A 14,167-nucleotide genomic window follows, 5' to 3' on the forward strand; every position below is an offset into this window, starting at 1 on the left:
CCGACCTGTACTCATGAGGAAAACAGGAGAAAAGTGTGTTTATACTGTGCCAAAAAAACATATAAACCTAACAATATTAATGTACCGTTGATTAAAAATTTAGTGAGTTTTAAATGCAGCATTAAAAATTTATTTTACCCTATTTATTCTACCATGCAAAAGCAATATAAGAAAAAGAGCCTTCTTTACAAGTAAAGTGGAACAAAATCGAAATACCAGTTCAAACTAGAAGTGTTTTTGTAAGTAAATGCAAAATATGTATAATTAGATCTACTCAAGGGAGACCTAAAAAATTCAAAAAGGGACGCAAATGCAACGCACAGTAAATAGTCTTGCTTGTCAAACCTGCTTTTCAATTATAAGAAAAAGAATTAGTCACAAATGTTCTTTAGCTGTACTTAAATGTAATGTAATGCAAAAGCTTGCAGATGATGTCAAGACAATTAGCAAATAGCTTATGTTGTAATTAAAGACAAATTAGACAAAAAAGGTAATGCAGTACTTGCCACCGGTGGTAAAAAAACAGTTTTACACTTAAAAGAAACATTGAGGATACTAGTAATATACAACAATTGTCTGTAAACAGTATGATTGACATACAATCAACTTAAGAATTAAGTAACACAAAAATTCTAAAGCTAGCAAAGAATTACGATTCAAAACACAAACCAGAAAAATTGTACAATCATTGTTAGCAGAAGAGCTAAAATATTTTGACCAGCAACTTGATGATTACTTTGTTGAGGATTTTGAACTTTTTAATATTAAATCTCTGGAGGAAAAAAAGTTTGTTTAAACTGATCCTATTTATCAGAACAACAAATGTCAATGAGTTTCTGTGGCAAATAATAGATAAAAAAGAGCCTATCCTCAAAACCAGTCTGTAAAAATTTTCATCGATGGAGGTCGAGGATTTCTTAAGGTAATTTGATTTAATAATGTGCCACTTTTGTTTCTATTTAAAAATTTAACAAGTGTAACTTGTTATAAATTATTTAGGTTTGTTTAAATGTTGTATCAAACCCTAGTTTAATTAAACATTTAAAAACAAAAAGAGAAAATAAGGAGAAACTAAATCATCAAATTTCAAAGAAGGATCTGCGAAAGCATCATTTATTATATCTCTGGTACCAGATGTACCAGAGACAAACCATAATGTTAAAATTCCACTATACAAACTCTGTTTTGATAAAATATGCTTTACTTGTGTGGCAGATATCAAACTCTGTCAAGTTATGTGTGGTATGTCTTCAAGGTCTATGACAACTCATCCGTGTTATATTTGTACATGGAATAGAACAGAGGTTTTTAAAAATGATTGCATTGAGTTACGAACACTTGTAAATTGTATAAATCGAGCAGATCAAAGAAAATTAGAGCAAAATTATATTTTAAGTATATTGATGAAGTTCTTTTAATTGGAGATGATAATGACCTAAATGTTAATTATCTTTTGCCTCCAGAACTTCACTTGATGGAAGGGGCAACGAACCATACCTTTAAGACAATAAACAAGTTAGCTGATCCAATACTATTAAAAAAGATCGAAAATGATTTAAATATTTTAAAATCAATAAGAAATGGGTCATATAATGTTGCCGAAAAATATTAAAAAGTTGGGTAAAGTACTATAACTTGTTTCCAGTCCAATTAAAACCATTCGCTGAAGCATTCAGACTTCTGGATAACCTTGTTCACTCACCTTGTTTTGGTGTAAATTTAAGGCCAACATTTGTAAAAGACACCAGGTTGTTTAAGAATCATTATTCAATCTTGGTGGAAGATAACAAAATGACAGTTACACATCATATTTCAACACGTAGGTCCTTCTTGTAAAGATAAGGACATTGGATTGGGTTTCTTTAGTGAACAAGCAGGGAAAGCTGCTCACTACTCATTTCAAAAGGAAGTATGGAAACGTTTCAAAGTGTCTGATAACCATCAAAAGTACGCAATGTTTAATAAATTATTTTTGAAAATGCTATTTTTTCCTTTTAATTTTAAGAAGAAAGTGCTCGGCATTGGCGCCTCTTAGACTGTTTATAATACCCATCTGAGGAGGGCGTATAACGACTAGTCACATTTACTGACAAAATGTACAACGATTGCATGCACTCCTGTAGTAGATCTTGAGATCGGTCAGAGGGGCGCCCAAGTCTGGGACCTATTTAGCCCCCTGTATAAACCTAAATATTTTTTAAAGATAAGTTTTATGATTTTTCACACTAACTTTCCCTGAATGGCATAGTTTGAACAATTCTAAAAAGGTATGACACAACCCTATCTTATTTCATCAAACTAAAATCAGGTTCAGCATGGGTGTGAACTTAATATTATTATTATTATCATTAACAATGGTTAAAAAAATAATTATTATAAAAAATTATATTCCACCATTATAATTATATATTTAATTATAATTACCATTATAATTATATGTTAATGTTATAACTATTTTTATTAATATATTTTAAAACGAATTAATTTTTTTTTGTTCTTTTATTTCTTCACAATAACTATTACAGTAAAATAAATGAAAGAAAAATGCATATAAATAAAAAATTACAGATCTCATCAACAAGAACCGCTTACAATCGCTACGTGTTTAAAACAATTTTGTAATGTGTATAAATTAAATAAGGCAGTCAAATAAAGTATATAAAACGAAAGTTAGAAGTAAAAATTTACGTTTTATATAAATACTTAAAATACAAAACTTGATAGGTATAAAATGTAAAAATTAAAATAACACGATACACAAAAGTAAAATTAATAAAACAAAATTTAAATAAATAAGTAATAGTCAAACAAAATTTAAATAAACAAGTATATAGTCAAAGAAAGAATTCGTAAAAACATTATAAATAAATCAAAATAACTAAATTTAAAAATTTATAAGTATGTTTTCAATTGAGAGAATATTTTTTAATTTCCTTTTAAATGCGAAAAAGTTCCAGTCTTGAGAAAAATCAAAGTGTTTCAAAACTATTGTTCTTTAGAATAATATAATAATATAATATTCAATTTTTTGAGTTTAATTCTAATATATTTATATTATTTCGTTTATTTTAAAACATATTTAGTTATACAAAAATAAATTAAATATTTTATTTAATGTTTTATATAATTGTTTTTATTTTATATATTTAAAATTCTAAACATTTTTAAATGTTAATTCATCGAGTTTGTGATAAGTTTTTCCACGGTACTTGATCTTGAACTTCTTGATATTTGAACAATGAATCCACACACAAATGTCTTTAATGAAATCAATGTCGTCGTGAAGTTGAAGAAGTAATTTTTCACAAAGATTAATCCAAGGTAGAATGTTGTCTTCAAAATCATTTTTTGTTATTAAATCAAGTGAGATCCATATATTTAACTTTTTAATCTTATCTTTTGGTTTCCATCCTTTAAAATTAATTGGACGATAAAAACTGACGTTGAGAACATTAGTTGAACATAAAATTAAAAGATTTTTTTCTTCATCACTTAAAATATTTTTATAAACACATAGGAACGATAACTTTCTTCCAGATTTTATGTAATAATTAACGAAATAACTATTGCAAGAAGTTGCGTAAGAAGTTTTTCCATCGTTAATCGAAATCCTCCATCCAATCCATGGTTCATCAAACAGTCGTTTAGACCAAACATCAAAATGAACTAACACACCATCAACGATTGATTTTATTTCATTAGTAAATGACGATTGACTTTCATAAAAGCATTCGTAGAAAAAATCAAAATCATCATGAGAAAATCTAGTACTTTTAGATAGTCGATCTAAAGAAAAATTAAATGTTAAATATTACAATAAAAAAAAAACAACTAACAATAATCAAAATAATAATCAAAATTGTGATATATATTATATTATTCTTTTTATATATACATAGATTAATATTAAACTATAATTAAATAAAAAATTAAATACACTTTCTTATTATTAATAAATAGATTATATTTACATTATAATATTATAAACATAAACACGTTAATATTAAATTATAAAATTATATATAAAACTTAATAAAACTTTTAAACAAAATAATTCCTTAATAAAAAATATATCTATTTTTTTAATTTGATCATAATTTTAATGTTATTAAATATTATTATAAATGTTGTTATATTTATAATTTATAATAACATATAATATACATTTTACTTGTAATAATATAAAACAGATTAATAATTTATTTAAGAAAAAATACATTATTATTTATTCATATTGTCTTTGAAAAAAATATAATCATTTTTTTTATATAAGTAGATAAAAACAAAACGTGTTTTATTTATATGCAAATTTGAAAAGAACTCAGTAATTTTATAACCTAAATTTGTCCAAATTTAGAAAAACAGAACTTGTCTAAATTTAGAATTTAATAAATTTGCGTTTCTTGAATAAAGCTACAAAATATATAAATGTTAAAATATAAAAAAAAGGAACTAACGTAGCTAAGAAGAACCAATAATCTATTTGATCAAATTTAAAACTTTTTATAAACTACATTGAAAGCATGTTATTTAGACAGATGAATAAAATTTTTGTTTTAAAAAGCAAAAATTATAGTTCATGTAACATTCATTTTTAAGAAAAGTTTTACTGTCACAATCACCTTATCACAATCACCTTAATCACCCTGTCACAATCACCTTAATCACCCTGTCACAATCACCTTAAAATTAATTTTTCTCTTTGGGAATGGGAAATGAACACAAGTTCTAGTGGGAAATTTAACTTACGCTAAAAAAAGAAAAAAAGCTACTATTAACTATAGTAACAGTTAGTATCAAAATTTGGACAAACTGTCGATTTACAAATTATTGTACTATTTTGTAGAAATATTATATATTTTTATTAAATCGAATGAAGAGATTAAAAATAAACTCGGTTGAAATTACAATCCTAGAATAGAATGAGCTTATATCTTGAAATCAAACTAATATCAAAAATGTTAAATTAAATTTAAATGTTTTTAGCATCTTTACTTGTATTTTTAAAAAATAATATAATTAATTTACAAAATAAAGTTAAAAAAAGAAAAAAAATTGTTGTTATTAACAATTATACTCAAGAGATCGTCATCGTATGTATACATATTGTAACAACTCAACTTTAGTTCTAAAACATGAACTTTTTTAATGAAAACAAATAATTGAATATAAAACTGAAGTAACGGGTAATAACTAAAAAATGAAAATTTTGATATTGGGCTATAATAAAAACAAATGTTTAGAAAATGAAATTTATTTATTATAATTGAAGGTACATCACTTATTTTTAAGATAAAGTTAAGGAACATTCGAATATGGTCCATCATCAGCAGTTCAACGTAGTTTTGTCATGGTGTTGGAACAGGAGCATTGTACAGCATTTACATTTATTTGACGAATGCATCTTTGATTCGGGTAATCTATTCTTTGCAATTTTTAGCTCTTCACTTGTTTTTGTATACTAACAAACTCAAATGTCCAAAGAAATTTTCAATTGGGTGACACTAAAGTAAGTTTGTCAGATTGTGGTTTTTTGGTATGTATGGGATGTTTTGGCTTTCCAAGAAGACTTGTATTTTTTTGGCATAATGCGATGACGCTTTATCCAGCCAAATCAAGTAATTGCCATCTGAATGATATTTTTAAAGAAATGGAATCAATATTTTCTTCAAACATTGATTTTGGTATACTTCTTGATTAATAGCCAAACCACTTGGCTTAAACTATGGTTGGAAATTCCCCTTTCAGATATGGCAATGTACAGCATCACTTTCAGCTCAAACTTGTGTTTATATTTGTATTTTACTTTTGTAGGTGTTGTAGAACTTTTATCTGCATAATATCGATCATTTCCTGGAACTTGCATTTCGGAGAGGGAAAAGTAACTTTTGTCATCCAAAACAAAACACTTTCCAGAGTAATTTTGGGTCATCCAGCAGCATTGAGATTTCATGGTTGATATTTGTTGCTCAGTGTATTCCGGTGCTCTTTTTTTTGCGGCAGAATATTCCTTGTTTTTCAATGATTTGCAGATATAAGGCTGCATACTCTCAAACTTTTCTGCAGCATCTTGTTGAATTATTGAATCATTGTTGTTGAAAGCACCATGAAGCAAATGTCCCTTTTTGTTGTTGAAAGTACCATGAAGCAAAAGTCCCTTCTTGTTCATTATTTTAGCTGGTCTTCCACTACCAATTTTACGATTGGTGGTTAAGGATGCCAAAATACAGTAAATAGTTGAAACTGGAACATTTTTGGTCTTAAAATGATTCACAGTAAACTTTTACCTAAGATTTTTGTGCATTTAATAGAACTATACAAAGCGTTCGAGTAGTACATCTTGGTTTGACGGCGTTTTAAACAACTGAATTAGCTAATGCAAAACAAAACATATAATAAGTTTGTAAACAGAGAGAGTATAGTTTCACATAGTAGTACTTTTTTTTTTTTGACGGTTTGATTTCAGAGGGATAGAATTATTCTCACTTTTTAGTTATCACCCTTTATACTTATGAAATTTAAAAAGTTTTGTTACCAGTGCGAATTTTAATAAACAATGGTAACAAAATGATACTGTAAAGCATTTTGAGAAAAAAAAATCGAAAAGTGAGATTTTTTAAATTTAAAACTTAATCACCGAACTTCAAAAAATCTGTTAATAAATTTGAAAAAATTATAAAAATTGAAAACAAACGCATTGCGCATAAAATGATTTAACTACCGCAACCTATTTTGGAATGCTTGGTTATTGTAGCTGGATGTTAAACAAATGAGCCGTTTATTTTAAGTGGCATATAATAATAAGATTTCTTTCCAAAATATCTAAATAATTTTTAACATCATCGGTTTAAATTATTTCACTATTGAAGAGATATCATTACATTGTAATCATTGTTTATTAAAAAATAAGCAGCTCAACTTATTTTTATTAATATTCATTAAATTTAAACATTCTAGTATTGTAATGTTGATTACTAAGAAACCAATTTTAATGAACATTTGCAATATGACGTTATAAAGAAAAAGTTTTTTGTTAAAACTTTTTCTTTATAACGTCAAAAGACGTTTTTTACTCTTGTTTTAAAAATAACTAGGGTATTTTTTAAGAGAATTAATCGAGAGAATTGATTTTTAATTTAATAAATTGATTTTTCCATTAATTTACTGACGACCATTTCCAACAACCCTTTTGAATCAATTACGTCCAATATATTTTTATTAGTATTAAAAAGCTTCAAATTTTGTATTTGGTCAACGGGCATTGTGGATCTAAAATAATTTATGAATAATTTTAATTTACTAAATACTCATTCATTTGATGACATAAACCTTGGCCCTGCAAAAGCTATTAGGGCCATGATTGTCGCAGAACCAACACTAAAATCTCTGAATAAATTCAATCAAAATAACTTTACTTTTTTGCATCACAACTTGGAGGGAATAATTTTACAACTATTTTTAAAGTCTATCTTTAAAATCTATATAAAGTATTTGGTACTTAAGGTGCTTTCAATGAAATAAATAAATGTTCAATACTTTAATTATCTTATTTCAAATCCACAGAGATAATAAAGTAAAGTATCTAAAAAAAATTTAAATTCCGATCTGTAAAATGTATGAAAATTAAACATCGTCTGAGAATATGGGTTAGATTCAATGTTTTTTGTAGTCTTTTTCTATGAACTCTTTTACAGACCCATACAAATTTTATTGATTCGGCTTGAATTGTTTATCTTATTTTAGATAAATTACGGAGTTGTAAAGAATTTTTGATTAGTCATAAACTTTTTTGTAAATATCTATAATCTCTTTGTACTGGAAGAAAAAAAATTGTTTCGATACAGAATATTAATCTCATCTAACTATAATACTGGTATCACAGCAGTGTTCAATGAATGTATTATTCTCATGGGCCTGGCATGGTATAAGAGGTTGTCCAAAAAATTACGTATGCTCATAAGGCGAGGAGGGGGATCTTCAAATAACGTACAAAATTGTAAAGGGAGGAGGAGGGGGGAGATGAGGAGGGTTTAATTTAAAAGTAGGTATGCTCGAATAAAAAAAAACTTTCTTGGAAATGTTAGTTTTCCTGATTTATCACAATTTTTAAGTACTTGTTAAGAACTAAATGTTTTAGAAAAATTAACAACTTAAAAAAACAAAACCATACAATATATAAACCAATAGAAAAGATAATTTTCTGACTAAGGGTTCTAGTTTGTTAACAAAAAAGAATGTATGGGATAAGGGAGTCGAGGGTATTGTTTTCTTCTATGCACATTAATGCCATCCCTTATACACTGACCCTGAGTAAGGCGGACTTTATTGTATTTCCTTTTTTTTCCAAAAAATAGGGTCTAGCAGAGCTGTGACTAATGGGTTGGAGTTTTTTTTATTATTATTGGGGATCATCCCCTCTCCCCGATAAAAAAATCTCTCATTAGGGTCCCTAAATCTAAAAAATTGTCCACGAGGTATAGTTAAAAAATAAAAGCTCCTTAAATTTGCAAAAGGATTCCTAGACTTATGGTTTAGCCTAACTCCAGCTTCGCGTTTCACACTTTGTTTTCATTGTTACTCATCTTGCATTAGACTAGTTTTTTACGGACTTACTAAAGTTAAGTTAAAATAATTTAAAAAACATTTCTGAATTCATACAATTTTTTCTAAATTAAAGCTTATTCAAATATTGGCAAACTTACTTTTAAGGAAGGAAGGGGGCAAGACTTAAAAGTATGCATGGCAACAGGGGAGGAGGAGGACGAGGGGGGGGAGGGGTCAAATTTCTTAATTTTTGGCGTACGTACTTTATGGACAACCCCTAAATGGAATTAAGCAATTAAGAAGATCAGGTAGTTTTTGTTATGTAGCACTTACTATTGCCAAACATATGAGTATATGTTTTATATCATACATGTATACATACCACATAATTTTTTTCTTTTAACATCATTAGTCCAAGTATGCTATTACATACATGACCAATTTTGTTCTCTTTCTTTTTTTGTTTTTATTTATTGAAAAAAGATGGGAAGGGGATAGCAACACCAACAAGTTACGAAAATACGGAATTCAAAAACATTGTAACAAATTAAATCTACATTTCAGTAAAATTGTTTAGAAAAAAGATAAAAGAGCTGTATGAACGAATAAATAAAACCAGTAACGGACAATGTAGCCACATCTATAGCTGATTATATTTTACTTCAAACCAGATTTAAATGCAATTTAACACTGAAAAAAAAAAGGTTTTGCAAAAAGGGTTTTCAGACTTGGATATGGTTTTTTAACAGCAGTAAATTTTTTGGTGTATTAGAGTTTTCCAAAAGTATTTTTTTAGAAAATTCTTTTGCAAATGTTTTAAAAATTTTTTCTTTTAGTTTTACAACCAAGTTTACATCTTTTAGCACAAAAATGATGTTTATTAATGTTAAAAGTTTTAAATATTTGTTATAAATATTTATATATAAATATTAACTAAAAGTAAAAACTTTTAGGTGTATCAGGATTGGCATCGTTAATCAGTTTAACAAAACTTTTTTTTGATATTTCTTCTTAGATAATAATGGGGAGTTCTACTTGTTGTATTTAGTTTTATTTACTAATATTTAATCATCAATAATCAATTTTATGTATTTGCTGCTTTTAACATGCAATCCTTGTGTTGATTTTTAAGTCATGCTCAAGCTGATATGTTGCGCTTGTAAATGTTATAGTATGTTAATACATTTCGTATTTTTTTTTTTCATTCTATAGAGTTTGTTTTGCAATTAAAATTTTATCACATCATAAGGCATGGTGCAGCAGTTCTGGGTCAGCATTATGCTGGCTCTGGATAGACAAGCTATTGGTAAGGAGGCGATAACTAATTGAAGAACTCTCTTTCGTTGTGCTCTGTGGTAAGATCGTAAGGACTTCTTGAAGCACCCAATTAACCACTCTCACAAAAAATATATATTCAAAATGATTACATTACAGTCGTGAAACAATCGTGCAAATGGAAATACTGTGTGGTAATATAAATCACACAAATGTCAAAACTCTTCTGCTACCACTAATATAAAATCTAAATAACGCCATTTCTGATAAAAATTAACTTTAGTGAAATATTATTCAAAATACAACATTTCCAACATTTTTTTACAGCTGCAAATAGTACTTTGATAATCTTTTACTGAAAATGAGCTGAACGTTTATTAAATTATTTGTGCTTTAGCAACTAAAATATCGACTTTTTAGATATTATTTATCATTAACATAAACTTTAGTTTAGTGAAAGCAATGTTTTTTTTCTAACTTTTCTAAGCACAGATAACTAGATTTTTTGAAACAACAAATGAATCATGGGTCTCAGTTTTTATGGCCAAAACATTTTAAATTTAGGTTACATTATACAAGCAGCGCAATTACAAAGTTAAAACATTTAATGATTATTTTTTATTAATATTGTTATTTAGGCGAACATGTATTTCAGGTACCCCTTTTCAGTACGTCCATAAAAATATTTTTTACGAGACGAATATTGTCGAAAACCATACCCTAACCAAACCCTAACCCTTAGGGTTATGCTTAGGATTTAGCTTATTGTTTGGTTAGGGTAAGGCTTTCAATAAAATAAGCTTTATTGTTGGGTTTAGGGTAAGAGTATAGTTTTCAATAAATGTGATTTGAAAATCGTGACTCATTTTTTACAAACTTACTACAGGGGGTGCCTGAAATACTCTTCTGCCATAATTTATACTTATTAAGTTTTTATACTTATTTTTATACTTAATGTTACCGCTAACTTTTAAATTTCTATTTTGTTTTTTGTTTGTATAATATCTAAAAAGTCAATATTTTAGCCGCAAAAGTACAAATTAATTAATAAACGTGCAACTCATCTTCAGTAAAAGATTATTAAATTACCATTTGCAGCCGTAGAAAAAATACTTTTTAATTCTATTCAGCAGCTTTAAATTTAAATATAATAACCTAATATTTAAACTTAAAGTTTAAATGTTTTTTTATATATATCAAATTTACTTCAAATTTTAGGTAAAATAAGGTAAATAAAATAACAAATAACTTTTTAATATAATATATCAAAATTGAATAAATTATATAAACAACTCAATTATTAAGTTGTTAATGAATTAAAATTATTGTTAATAAAAGTTGTAAAAGAATAAAAAATATTGTTAACAATTTAATTATAGTTAAATTTAATTATAATTAAAATCAATATTTTCTACAAACATGCCGGAAAGGGGTAGCCTAGACTAGCAACTCCAACTCCTGCTCTTTTGGCTGGAGTGGCAAGGGTAGCATGAATGTGCGCTTTCTAGGAAATAGGTATGGTAAATTTCTGTGCTTTAAAAGCATTTTATTATCCAACATTTCATTATTAATGTTTTATTATCAATATCTACTAACTGGAACTGGTGATTGGTGGTAATAGATTACTTTTTTTTCAAATTTTTTAAAGAGAAAACAGTTTATAATTGATTTAAACGAAACTTTAAAATATATTTTATTGAAGAGAAAAAAAAAGAATCAATAAACAGCAGTGGCACAACTCCAAAACAAATCAGCTAAATGAACCAACCTTAAAGGATTTTTTGTAAATTGCAATCACGTTTAGAACTAATATGTTTCCAAAAATCAACTTGAAATTAAATAAATATGTCATATTGAATTTTATTCTTCTTCCTATCAACTTAAGTTACAACTTTTTGTTATTACGCCTTAACTCTATATATATTCCAAATGTTTTTTAGTAGATGCTTTGCAAAAAAGCAATAGCTTTTTGAGTTTGTGTTTTTATATTTTGAAAAAAAAAAAGAAAAAAAGAAACACATTGTAAAGACAATATACAGTTATAAAACAAATATAGCAATAGTTTTTCAGTTAGTATTTTTATTTTCAATGATTATTTTCGAGTGGTTATTATTTCCGAAGATTATTTGCGTACAAATTTATTATCTCTTAGTACTTTCTTAACCGTAATCTTAACTTAAATGTAAAGGTTTTAACCACTGAACAGTCATGCTGAAGGCCAAAAGAATTCTAAAGAAAAATACTTAGGAATTATTAAAAGCAGTAGCATCCACCTTATCAGATCAAAATTACTACTTTGTTGAAAAAAACAACAACTGAACCGGTGTAGCCAGAGAACATTCACGGTGAACTACAGAATCAGGATAAACTTGACATAGTCAAAAAATTGACAATAGAGAAAAACTGGAGTTTGATGCAAACAGGAGTCTGGAGGTGAAATTCTAATGGAAAATCTTGTTAGAAAAGCTTATTTCAGTGAAATTGATTAAAAAAAAAAAAAAAACAGTTTCAGAAATGGAAGAGCTTGTGTTAGAGCTTGGTTTAATGAGTTTAGTTGGTTATTTTATGATTAATCACTGAAAGCTATCTTTTGTGAAACCTGTACAAAATATGTTCAGGTGGAGTGCTTTAGCATGGAGTCAAAAAGGATTTAGAACATTGAGCAAATATGCAGCAGCACTAAAAGATCACGAGGACTCCAATGTTCATAAGGCTGCAAGTGCTCTAAAGATTGAAAAAGAAAATATAAAGTTTACAATATTTAATGCTCATATTAACTAAATGTACATGGAGAAGCAAGCACTTTGAAGAAAAGGCCTGCTAGCTCATTTCGGAACATTAAAAATAATGCTTTGACAGGGTGTAGCTATAAGAGGTGATAATGATAAAGAATCCAATATTTATCAGTTTAATTTGGATAAGAGTAAAAATGACAAGACATTAGAAATGTTGATGATTGAAAACCATTATGTTTTATCTCATGACATCTTGCAAGAGTAAGAACAACTTCTCACCTTAGAAGTGCAAAGGCAGATTATTGAACTGATCAAAGATAAAGATTTCTACATTTCGGTATTTCCAGATAAATCCTCGGATATTACTACAAAGGAACAATTATTGTTTAATATAAGAACTTGCAGTGAAATATGAAGTGAATGAAGATTTTATCGGAGTATATGAATGTGTCAATGGTCTTTCTTCAGATGCCTTGGTGACATATATTGAAGATACCTTTTTGAAGTGCAACTTGGAGTATACAAAAGTTGCCGGATTAAGCTTTGATAAGCACAACATTTTCACTGCATAGCACATTGCAGCAAGCTGATTGTTAAGGATACATATGCAATATCATCACTACAGTCAGATTTCCTCAGCATTGTCCAAAAAATTTATGCAATTGTAGCAGCATATCCAAAGCGTGTTGTCTTTTTCGAACAAATCTAAAAGGATATATTTCAAGAGTCTGAATCAGAGGAATACAGAATATTGCGACTAAAGTCTATGTCAATGACTCGATGGACAACACAAACAAAAACAGTACAAGTGGTGTTGGAGAAGATTGTAGAACTTTGTACAATATTGAACAGTCTTCAGAGGGACAAGGCTATTTCTGCAGAAACAAGAGCACAAATTAAAGGTTTATTATCTCAGCTTTCATCAGTAAAAAAACTTTTTAAACTGCAAAGCACTTTTGAATTTTTTGCTATTATATAAAATCTATTGAAGCAGTTAAAAGAAATTAATCTGAAAGGTGTCGCAGTATTCTGCATTCAAAATGTATCTCAGAGATTTGCAGAACTTAGATCAGATAAGGAATTTAAAAGAATTTTAAAGGCGGCAAAAAAAATACCTGGAATCAAGCAAGGCAATGAGTCTGAAACATTATGTGATTCAGTAGTTACTGAGAAGCTTATATTGGGCGGTGCAATGACTGGTCCTGTCAAACCAGAGCAAAAACAAAGGAAATCTTGTTTTGAAGCAATTGATGCGATTTAGAACAGTTTGAGAGAAAGATTTGAACAGGATGGATTAACAGCTGTAAAAAATATATTGTGTAAAAATATAAAAATATATAGCTGTAAAAAAATATAACATGAGGAAATACTAAAGTAACTACTTAAAAGTAAGGTGTGATATTAAAAGTTAAACTTTTACTGGATTGTAATTATTTAGACTTTTTTTTCTTATTAATTTTTCGTTTATTAATAGGGACTTCAATACAATTTATAAACCTATTATAAAATTATCCTGAAATATTAACTTTAATTTTATTGCATTTAAAATGTTATTCTTGATTCAAAATGGATTTAATCAACTTTATAGCACTTCTGGTTATTAGGAAATTTGC

At 27.5% G+C, this 14,167-nt stretch overlaps 1 protein-coding gene across 1 annotated transcript in view; it reads right to left on the bottom strand.

Annotated features, from left to right (window-relative positions):
• Positions 1 to 2,990: 2,990 nt before the first annotated feature.
• Positions 2,991 to 14,167, bottom strand: part of LOC105847355 (protein NLRC5) — a 38,350-nt gene continuing 27,173 nt past the window's right edge. Inside the window, exon 4 of the mRNA XM_065787477.1 lies at positions 2,991 to 3,786. Within this exon, the coding sequence (XP_065643549.1) occupies positions 3,155 to 3,786 (632 nt within the window). The 3' untranslated portion in view covers positions 2,991 to 3,154. The remainder of the gene's footprint in view (positions 3,787 to 14,167) is intronic.

The sequence above is a fragment of the Hydra vulgaris genome, chromosome 01 (assembly GCF_038396675.1).
Source record: "Hydra vulgaris chromosome 01, alternate assembly HydraT2T_AEP".
NCBI classification, from domain to species: Eukaryota; Metazoa; Cnidaria; class Hydrozoa; order Anthoathecata; family Hydridae; genus Hydra; species Hydra vulgaris.